Source organism: Plectropomus leopardus, chromosome 2 (assembly GCF_008729295.1).
Source record: "Plectropomus leopardus isolate mb chromosome 2, YSFRI_Pleo_2.0, whole genome shotgun sequence".
Classification (NCBI taxonomy): domain Eukaryota; kingdom Metazoa; phylum Chordata; class Actinopteri; order Perciformes; family Serranidae; genus Plectropomus; species Plectropomus leopardus.
This window is the reverse complement of record NC_056464.1, coordinates 15,481,835-15,493,289: the sequence shown is the minus strand read 5'-3', so window position 1 is coordinate 15,493,289 and position 11,455 is coordinate 15,481,835. Positions and strand designations below refer to the sequence as shown.

The 11,455-nt window shown below is 39.0% G+C and overlaps 1 protein-coding gene across 1 annotated transcript; it reads right to left on the bottom strand.

The window, feature by feature from the left end:
- Positions 1-2,917: 2,917 nt before the first annotated feature.
- On the bottom strand, positions 2,918-10,621 carry slc2a9l1 (solute carrier family 2 member 9, like 1). The gene is made up of 11 exons (XM_042505034.1): positions 10,532-10,621; positions 10,164-10,324; positions 9,681-9,805; positions 9,474-9,603; positions 6,820-6,968; positions 6,377-6,564; positions 6,149-6,259; positions 5,510-5,611; positions 3,906-3,981; positions 3,679-3,806; positions 2,918-3,376 (listed from the first exon to the last, which is right to left on the bottom strand). The coding sequence occupies exons 1-11, from the start codon at positions 10,586-10,588 to the stop codon at positions 3,191-3,193; spliced, it is 1,413 nt and encodes a 470-aa protein (XP_042360968.1). The 5' UTR covers positions 10,589-10,621; the 3' UTR covers positions 2,918-3,190.
- Positions 10,622-11,455: the final 834 nt, after the last annotated feature.

Genomic DNA, 11,455 nt, shown 5'->3' with positions numbered 1-11,455 from the left:
TTTTTTTTGAGTAAGATTACTTCATTTTACAATTAGGAGGTGCCAAAGTATAGAGTGCTGTAGAGATGACCTTTTTGAAGGCCAATGTAACATTAGTGTTGCCTTGGTTCCCTAGTTACAAAGCCAATGGGATTTTTCAGTTTTTCTGATATTTGGATTTTGGATTAAAGCAGAAAATAAGCATTGCAGCAAACAAACATTTTATATTTTTCTAGACTGTTGAGTTGTTGGCACCTTGTCGTTTTATGTTACTATCTTTGCACCTTGTTTTTTTTTTATTATACTTGGCATCTTGTTTTTTTATTATTTAATATTTTTTATATTTATAATTATTTTTTACGATTGTATTGTATTTTTGCTGCTATCCTGTACCTCATAGCTGTTGTAACAATGCACATTTCCTCACTGTGGGACTAATAAAGGATTATCTTATCTTATCTTCTTAGCAACCGCATATTTTAAGACACATATAAGCTTCAATATTGAAAGCGACATATCTTATGTTGTGGGCAAAATGTGAAAGTATCTTAAGCTTGTGATACCCAGAGACCTTATTTCAGGCATCTAACCAAAAACCCACTTATTTCAATCCACTGTCCACTTTACATGTAGACTTTAACTCCTGGGAGCATAAATAATACATTCTTTCTCTTACAAATAGAAACTTGAAATTATGTGTATAGAGTCACCTGTCACCAGTTACCTGTCTGTCTGATCTCGTGCGAAAAATATCGCGAGGTTAGGGCGACCAATCAGAGCAGCCACAGGGCTTTGACCGGCAGTAGCAACCAGCAGACCATAATACATCCATGCAGAAGACTCGAGAAGACTAGTTAGATGCTATAATACGTGGTTTGATGATGGGCTGGCATGCTGAAGGCGGACGCGAGAGCAGCGAGAGCGCAGTGCTACTGCTGTCGGTAAATAGTCGACCGTTTACTAACGTTATTCCCATTCAGTGCTGTCAAACGTGCAGTGCATTGGTTGTGTTTTGGACATGGATGGCCCATTCCTGGCGCTGGAAGGGAATTGATCTGAAGCGATATGATGTGCATTTTCTTGATGTAACGGATGAACGTGAGGTATGGAGTGGAGTAAAAGCGAGTTTAATCACAGGTGTGAAAGTAACTGTTCTTGTAGACCGGTTCAAAGACATGGCCACACTTTTCATATTTTAAGCTCAACTGCTTTTGTTTTGTGTTTTTGTTGTTTCTGTTGTTCTCAGTAATACATGGTAGCTTTTCATCACACTTTCTGTGTACTGGGTTTTTATTTAAACATGTCCATCAGTCTACAAGTTCCTCCTGTTAAAACCCTAGTCTCCTGAGTTATTCCACTCTATTAGTCCTGTAAGTGTAACTGAGGACCCCGCTTACACCCTGCATGCACATGAGCAATAACATGTACAGTTGCAATATTTAATACTCTCAAAGGTTTGGGTGCTTCAGCCTTACTTGGTCTGATATGACCACATTACAATCTAATGGTGGCTTACTTTAGCTAACTTTAGGTAAATATTACGGTGGTGGACATTGCTAAGTCAGTTTGATGACTTGCTGGTTGTACTACACTTGCACTACTATTACTGCATTTTAGCTAAATGCTCAACAGTTTAGGGATTAGAATTATTCTACAGACTAATTGTCACCTTTAGCTGCAGTATCCAGTGTTCAACATAAGTTGCATATTCCCACTTTAAGAAAGAATATGTTTTAAGAGTAAAAGAAACCATCTGAGCCTGTGAGGTTGCCAAAAATGCCTCCAAATAACAGCCACCTCCCTTTCAGCTCAATCAGCTGGCCCCAAGAGAAAAACAAGGGGAAAGAAAGGTGTTTTCACAATGTTGTGGGGCAGTTTCCATTAATTTCATTCCCTTTTGTGGTCAAAGAACAGACAGCAAAACCCAAAGGGACCGAAGGAAGCTGTTGATGATTTATTGCCGGAGAGCTGCAGGACAGAAACTACTGACCTCTTAGTGGCATATGTATTGCAGCTGCAGGTGCAGTTTTATCAGGTGTGGGTACCCTTCCTACCTACACATCAGCACAGCTGCAGTGATCAAGAACTGGTTTCTCTCTTTTTGTAAAGAGGAATTACAAATATATCAGTAAGATTGAGTGAAATTACAAAACTTAACTTTAACTCCACTTGAGGTGCACAAGAAAGTAAAAATTATAAAAACAGTTGTTTTCATCAGTAGGGTAAATAATAACAATCTGCTCCTAAAAATTGCCTGAAAAAGTTAGAATTAATAATAGGCACCTATGATGGATTCCAGCAACTCTTCCATTGTGCTGTTTTTTCCTGTATAATGTAGGCCCACTGAAAGATTGAATGATGCATCTGATTAAAATACAAGGCATAACTCAAGCCACAAGAAGCAATGAATGGGTCCTTGCACTTTCAGTTACTGCTATCGGTAAAAATTGCACATGCGAGTTAGATGTTATTTTGTGGGAGGAGTATGACAATTGCAAATTTTGTAGCAGTTCTTATGTCCGCAATGCGGCACTAGACTCAGCAACACATGCTACACATGCATTATATTGCTGCATGTCAACCACACATATAAGATTATTGTAAATCGACGTGCTGCCAACAGGCCACATACTTACTATGACTCAATAATGCCATGTAGATCAGACCAGGACCCTTATCAAGAGCAAGAAATTTACTAGAGAATGGACAATGTATGTTCAAGTTACAATAACTAAATGTCTTATTACAAAACAGGCAAAATGGCCACCACACCACCACATTGTTCCATGAAAGCTCAAGATTTTAACAACGTTTCATCATTAAAGTCTGTCTGATTGTATTTACTTAAATTTAGGTTGATCTGATCAATACTCAAGGAGGAATTTGTTAAACTAAAATGCCAGGAAATGGTAAAAAATACACTAATATTGCTCATTAAATTAAAGATAGCTGACCTACTGTCAGGTTCAGGGTATGGCCCCATGCAGCTTTTTTTAAGATGTTACATGTGTCTCCAAATTTCATACATCTGAAATGAACCACGGGGGGTACTGTGTTAAACTCTTTTTAGGGTGCGCTAACAAGCCATTTTGACACACCTGAGCATGACAACCATAAAATATCAAGCACTGGTAAATGCTTGAGCCATAAATATAGTCCTTTTGCTCAAATGAGGTCATTCATTCTCCTTTCAGTTACAAACACAACTGCCTCATAATTTGGTCTCCAATTTGTTTTCCTTTGAGAAGGATTTCCCACAGACGGTGATAGCTCTATACTCCTTGGAGATCTCCAGCAGGCTTTTTCCTTTAGTCTCAGGCACGATGAAGAAGGAGTAAAGAAAACCCAGCAGGCCCATACAGGCAAACAGTACAAAGCAGTAAGAGTCCAGGGCATTCTGGGACAGAAGAAACAATGTATAAAGCATCAGAATGAGCTTTGTGTTTTTATGTTTCATTTCAAGTGGTGAGATGGGTTTTGTCTTTCATTACAAAATGACACATCTTAAATGATATTTTAAGACCTATTACACCCTGAAAGCTGCTCATTCTGATAGTGACCTTAATTACAATCAATTAAAAGTATGGCCACAAAATATATTGTATAACAACAAATAATTCAAATAATAATAAATCATGCTTTAACTTCAAAGCAACATTTACAGTTTAAGCTTAAGTCTTGCTTTTTTGATGTACTCACAACAAGGAATGGAAAGACCAGGCCCACTACACCAAGACAGAACCAGCGTTGGAACCCCATGAGGACAAAGGACGCCATCCGATCAGACTGGATGAAGGTCTCCGTGAGGAGAGAAGCTGCAACTCCCGCTGGGCGAACCAGAAGAACAACACAGGTGATTCACTTAATTGTCAGTCCATGAAAACCTTTTTATTTTTATCTGAACCAAAGTGCTGTAAGACACAAACCAGGCCCTCCAGCTAAGAAGATGATGAAGAGGATGATCAAACCACTAGTGACGTATGGGACCCAATAGCTGGAATCCTGCATGAAGACAGTTTTCATTATGTGAATATTGTGCTATGCAAAGAGAGCAGCATAGGTTTTTTTTAAAAAAAATAAATTAATTTATTTTAATAAAACCCATTTTCACAGCTCATATTTCATAGATTTTACTTGCCAGAAAAGGAAAGGTTTTCATTTTGCAGTGTATTTTCTCTTTTGTGTAAAAAATGTTTCATACTTGCCCTTTGAGGGCTACAGTTATGCAGATAGTTTTGCCTGCAGAAATTTTGAGGTATCTGATTCTGAGATCTCTGCCTTCACCTGAATAAAATAGAAATGAATTAGAGTATTCGTAGGGACCATTCTTTGGAAGACAGTAGTTTCAGTAAACACACAGATAAGTCTGGGCGGTCCAGCATAATTATGTAGATACTAGGCATTGATGCAGAGAAGACACTTTGCTGTTGAATTTATTTAATGTACTTTTTTAAATGCTGTAGGTACCACAAACACACTTCTGCCCACCTCTGGAAATCTGGATAACTCAGAATCTGTAAATTCTGCTTGTCTTGACTATGGCTTTGACAGTACTAAGAGTTGTCATTTAATAATTTGATTCAAGGAGGTGTACTGGAAAGGACAATTTGGACCCATTTTTCTCAGGGTCATAGCCAAAAATATCTCATAAAAGAACTCTAAATAACTAGAAAAGTACTGTGTGGCACTTTTTGTTGACCTGTCCCAGCATTTGATATTGTAGACCATTGCCTGCTCTTGCAGTGGCTGCATACTAGTGGGTTTGATATTAAAGCATGTCATTGGTTCAGAAACTACCTATCAGAGAGACAACAGTCTTTTAAACTGGGAAACTACATCGCATACAGAGCTCGTTCTGAGATTTAATCAGTGACAAAAGTGTTCCACAGGCTTCAGTTTTAGGGGCTAGTCCTTTTAACTATTTATATCAATGATATAATTTCCTTTTGTGGCAAACTGTTAAGTCCATCTGTATGTGGATGACACAGTGCTGTTATATGTCACTGATTCTGTAAATCTAGCAATCAGGCACTTGTAGCATCCGTTCAACATTCTGGAGGATGCTCTTAAAGGCCTAAGACTTACATACTAAATGCTAATAAAACAACAATTCACTTTTACTTTATTTTACTTTACATTTCAGTTGTTTTAATTTATTTATAAAATTATCAATCCTAATTGCAAAATTTTAGGGCTTTTTATGTAACTATTTTATTTCAAATCTTAATCATACTCATTTATTTGTTAAATTCCTTTGCCTTATCGGAAAATTTTAACATCTGTCTATCATACTTAAAATGATATTGCCTTTCCTCTGCTTGTTTATGTTTTTGTTGATGTTTTCCTTTTCTTTGTTTTTGTAATTGACTCAAAGATTATTGCAAATGAGTGTTGCCCGTCAATGCTTTTTCATGAAAAAATAAAGGTTAAATCAATGGGTTAAATTACCCTTTAAAGTAGATTACATGTCAACTCACATGGCTTCATATGTGTTGTGTATTCTGTGTGTATTCAAAGGTAATACGTTTACCTTCAAATTGAGCATGACAGTAATCAACACCATGCAGGACGACATGACAGCAAACCCCCCACAGAGTAACGGCTTCCTCCCTGTGCGCTCAATCAGCAGCCCCTGGGAGAGGGAAAGGTACAAATAAATAATAGATGAATAAACAAGCTAATAGTTTTCATCCTGGGCAAAATGCCACTCTCTCAAAAGATACACAACAGCAACAATATTTTGGGGAAGAGAAGAATTGTTTGTAAACCCAACCCAGGTTGAATAATACCTGTGGCCCTTTGAGTAAGCCACTGTGTGTAGGATAAACAGCATCTTACAGTGAGATTGCCATGTGAGTGTAGCAGGGAACTCGTGGAGTGAAGGAGGAGTGAACTGCCTGAATGATCTTTTAGGCTTGGATGCATTATCCACATGGCTATAACCAACTGCTACTTTGTCATTTTTACCACAAAGGAAACTGTGGTAGTCATTCAACCACTGGTAACACAGACTGAGCTTCAACCAAAACGTTTCCCATAGTTTCAAAATTAACAGGAAGTAAAGTAGACTAAAAAGCAAAATAAAGGGAGTGTAAGAAATAATAAAAAAAAAGATGGAATAAAGATGTGGAAATCAGAAGTTCAGGTAAAGACTGAGGGATATACTCACGCAGCAGATGCACGTCAGGATTTCAGTTACTCCAAGACCAAGAGTAACATAGCGGATCTTGTCTACCGGTACACCTGCTTGCAGGAAGATGTCAAATGAGAAGGTACTGATCTGGAAAGTAGATAAACAATGACTTACTACTAGAGACTTGTTGTTGCTATAATGCAAGAAATTTGGCATTTGGAGGAACTGTATTCAGCTGATGCCCAAAATATGTTCTATTCTAACCACAGATGAGCCCGACAGCTGGCTGCATGCGAAGACGAAGGAGATAGTGAAAAGCTGCCATCGCACAGTCCTGTCCCTCAGCAGCTGCAGAGCACTTTTTGGTGGGGCTGCCTCAATGGCCACCTGCTCTTCCAACATCTCGTCCATCTCCTGTTTGTAATCACCTGGGCCCCACAGACTTTGGAGAGCTTGGGTGAGAAAGACCAGAGACACAGACACAGAAATATGCTCACATTTAATACATAAAATGAATATACATGTGTTATATGTTTGAAAAGGCACTTTTTATACAGTGTGATATGAAATAGGAATGTCTTTCAGATGAAAACAGTCTGACATTTAATCCAAAATGTGTTGATAAACCATAACCTACATTGTCATATATCTGATACAATATAACTGAACTGGTCATGTACTGAATGAATATGGGTAAATATACCAACCTTTTTTGCAAGCCTTATCATCACCTTTCTCAATGAATAAGAATCTGGGAGCATCAGGGAAAAAGGGAATTGCTATAATATTAACTATTGAGAAAACTGTCGGGACAATGAGGTCAATGTTCCACAGCTCCTCGCGACCAAGGATCTCACTGCAAAAAACAAAGGCAACAGTTGTGTTCCGGCTTTGTTTGCTTTACTGTAGGAAATTGCATTTTTATTTACACTACCCTATGTGTTGAAGCTCCTTTTGCACAATTCTTAAAGCTTGAAAATCGTTCTCTAACTTGCATCTCTCTCTAAATCTCCTATTCATAAAAAAAACATTCACAGGAAGAAAATGTTGGCATTGTACTTTTCTGCAAACCAAAAAATATGTTACATTTGCATGTTTCATACTGGACTGTACTGCACTGTTTCTAGAGTGAGGTCTAGAAACACTGAGGTTATTTTAAAGACACAATGCCTGTAACAAGTGTAAATTCAACACATTCTCATCTCAACTCTTTCCACTTTGCAGTGGACTTCCTTGTCTACACATTACACTCTCTGTATACTTCAGCATCTGCTGTTTACATTCTGGGATGCCACCACTGTGATGTCAACAAATGCACATGATGGGATGATGCAGCGCGTGGTTGTGTTTAGACGACACAAGCACATGCTAGCATGGATGGTTAGGATAAGGCAACAATGACACAGATCAGGACTAGGATTGGGGGAAGTAGGCACATGGGGTGTTAAATAAAAACATCACATCCAGACGGGAAGCGAGCACCAGAGTCCGATATGAAAGTCCATTGCTTGTGGGAACCATCTACCATCCCCTCCCGCCTGCCCTATAGGCACCCTTGCGCGCTTCATATTGCATCTTTACAGGCAGCATTTCAACCTGAGGCTGTCCTGCTGCATTTCATGTGTATGCGACACATTCCATGTGGCCACGTTCTCAAGTGACATGTTTTGGCCGTCGTTTGATGTGTAGGCCCTGTGAGAAAGCAGTGGTAATCTACAACTTGAGATGAGAATGTGTTGACTTTTTAGGCTTGAAAAGTGGTTATTTATAACTGAGACATTGCTACTTTTCCTGCCAGAAAAGTGGTATGAAAAGCGTTTGACCTACTAGGACCGTCACCACGGTCTTTACCTTAAATGATGCCGTACTTGTACCTATCCTCAAGATTATAATTACTCACTCAGAGTTGTGCGTCCATGGAGAGCATGTCCCTCTTAACATAGGGCAGCCCTCTGGAGATCACAGATCCCTTTGCTGTCCCAAGGTAGGCAGAAGCCTTTACCTGTGGGCCCTTGCTCATCTGCCATTCCTCAGAGCAGGAATGGAGAGCCAGGCAGCAGTTGCCCTGTCAAGGACAGGGCCCCTTCCTGGCAATTGGAGGCTACACCCAGAATTTGTAGCTCTGCTATGGTCATTGTAAGAGCTGGTTTTCCCTGATGGCTCAGGGGCTCCCACAGATAGTCTGTCTCAAGAGTGGCCAAAAGGCTTGTTGTATGCTTTTCCTTCACTGCCCCTGATTCCCCATGTACTCCACAGGATAGCCATGAGTCATTACAGTGTCCTGTTAAGAGCTTCCTGGTGGCCAGGGAAGATCAGCACTGCTGATCCATGACCAGCCATGCCCCCTGCTGGTCAGGGCAGATATCCTCTTCCACACAGTTGGTCAAATCTGGCACCCCAAACCAGCAACCTTGCAGGCGTGGGCATGGGCTGCTTCACAGCCCTTCTCCTGGGAGTTAGATGTGGCTGTCATGTAGACCATAAGTAATGCTTGAGTTCTGTCCACATGGGCTAGCTCCAGCCAGAAAGAGAGGTTTGTTTTCTGGATGTAGTCAAAGTAGGCATCTAGACCCAGCCACATGCCCAATCAACATGGTTTTGTGCTTCCCTCTGTAATTGCTGGACTCAGGAAGAACACTGAGCACTGTTTAAGTGTATGTGATTGCCATTTTGTTTTTCCATGAAGCAACAGAGGCAGTGTCAGTTGGAAGACATCCTTTGGTGGACCTAAATCAACTGAGGCCAGGCAAAGTGTGAAAAGCTGTATCATGGGATCTCCCGTTGCTATTAAGATCCTTGACTCAACCCCATTAAAAGCCTACTGAGCAAGCACACCATAGATCCTCATAAGTCAGTGCTCCTCTTGGCTTTGTGCTCAGCCAAGAGAGTCAGTGGGTTGCATGTCTTGTTTTGTAAAGTAAGTGTTTAGGGTGGAAGGCTGATTTCATTGCTGTCTTACTGTGAAAGTGAAAACTGGTTATGGTCATCAGTTGGTCTCATAGATCCATAGTCGTAACTTATGTTTCTTACAGACACGTCGCCGCCTTTCCTTCAAACCAAGTATATATAGCAAAAACATGATATTTTGCTAATCATGTTTTTTTGTTTACACCTGACCACGTATTAACCAAAGTTTCAACCTATCTACTGTATGATAACGTGCATGTGGTTTGCAGAAACGTACAATGCCAACCTTTTTTCTGGTGATTGGGTTGTAAAATAAATAGGAGAATAGGAATAGAATAGGATTCTCCATCTCATGAAATTTTGTACATTAAATATACATTGAGCTTTCTTATCGTAAAAAAACAAACAATCAAAATAACTGTTGTCTTCATATGTATAGACAACAAGTGCATACCTTAGTCCAAAAAGCTGTCCAGACAGTTTGCCAAGTGACATGGCCATCACTGCGGTCTGAGACACTATCCCCCTTATCTTTTTGGGTGAAATTTCTCCCAAGTATGTTAATTGGATGTTAGATCCCAAACCTGCAGGACACAAGAGAATGTTAATCAGTCAGGTAAAAAACATGTTGCATTGTGTAGAATATATTGTGGTTGCTTACCTGTGGAGAAGCCAAACAGGATCCTTGCCACAATAATCATTTCATATGATCTTGCACGTTTACTTGTCAGCATGATCACCGCTGCAACAACGGACACAAAGCTGCTGCACATCATCGACTTTTTTCTGAAGGAAGAACACAGCACTTCAAATCTCAGGGTGACGGTGCTTTTAAAATGTCTGTATTCTTTCCAGTCTTTAAATTACATTTTGGTTTGTTTGTTTGTTTGTTTTATCCTCTTGCTGTTATGAAGAAGTCTTTTTAAACTGTATGGCCCTTTTTCTTTGTTATTTTGCTTTGTTGTTTTTTGACAGCTTTGTGTAACACCTCAGGCAAGGGACTACAGATGAAAAATAGCCTCCTAGCTTATTCTCCAATTCTTTTTATACCTTCTGTATTTATTAGTTTGCACTGTCCCTTTTGAAATAAACTAAATCTAAACCTAAACGGAACTGAATGCCGCATTAAGTCTCCCATACGCACCTTCCCAGCTTGTTGGAAATCGTCTGGACACTGACACTTCCAAAGAGTCCCCCAACAGTATACATGGAAACAATAAGGGACCAGATCATTGTGATCAACTGTTGAGAGGGAGGCTCTTCATATCTGTCATACCAACTGCTGTTGATGAAGCGCTGGATGAACTGCAAAGTGGATGTTTTGAAAGACATTTTGAAGCTTAAAGTAAATGAGAAATTGGAAAAAAAATGCTCCTTTTATTTTTTTGCATTTAAACACATTATCAGCAGCCAGCAGTAACTGCAGGTGAACATTGGGTGTAAAAATTTGAGGAGAGAGAAGGGGGTTTAGGTAACACACATTATGATGAAAAGAAATGCTTCCAGTCTCACCGGTGAGGGAGAACTCATCCCAGTTATGTGGTAGCCATTTTGAAAGGATCCTCCCATTCCCAAAATAATGATCAGGAATAGAGCATTACCACGGGTCTACAAAGCAGAGTGAATCAACAGTGATTAGACAAATATATGTCTAATATCAGTCATTTTAACCTCCTTGATTTGTGTAACTGTACTGTCTTATTTTTGTGTTACCTCTAGATCAAAATTTTTTTGAGATATACAAAAGGCAATGTTGGAAGAAGTATTCCAATACTTTACTTCAGTACAGTCAAAATACCACACTATAAGATGAAGTAATTTTAAAGTATCAAACATGTTGTTGATATAGGAATATTAAAATAACATATTTTGTTAGTTAAGTGACCAAATAATGTTGGAATAAAAGGAAATGATTTTGTTGAAATCCAGTGATCAAATTGTGTTGAGTAGAATTATTACAGTGTTTAAATTACTTTATTGAATCAAATTTCAGTGACTTTGTATCAACACAGAGTACTTGTGTCAATTGAACATACATTGTTTGTGTTAATTTAACACAAATCTGTGGGTTATCTTTACTAGCTTGTCCGGACTGCATGTTGCCAACTTGAGAAGTCAGGTTGGTTTTTATAAACTTTTCACACTTTCTGTAAAAGTAAAAGTAAAAATAGACACATTTTAAAGTCCTCTCTCCAAGCCAAAATACATTCCGAAGTTCAGCTCAATATAATATGAGGTATCAGGAGTTTGAGTTAAATAAAATAGTCCATTCAGCATGATTCAGCAAATAAACACTGGCAAAAAGGGGATATGGTACCTAAAAACTATATTGTAAGATACGAACACGATTTTCCAATTGATTTTTTTCTTTTCTAAATGAAGCGTCGTTTTCTTTTCATTTGAACTTTGGAACAAGGTCTATGGATTTTTTACTCC

Excerpts from the sequence above, each read along its gene's own strand:
- slc2a9l1 (XM_042505034.1), bottom strand. The coding sequence starts at position 10,588 with ATGGGAGGATCCTTTCAAAATGGCTACCACATAACTGGGATGAGTTCT. Across the intron at positions 9,806-10,163 it reads ATTTCCAACAAGCTGGGAAG|AAAAAAGTCGATGATGTGCA; the intron begins GTGCGTATGGGA and ends TTCTTCCTTCAG. Across the intron at positions 5,612-6,148 it reads TCCTGACGTGCATCTGCTGC|GGGCTGCTGATTGAGCGCAC; the intron begins GTGAGTATATCC and ends TCCCTCTCCCAG.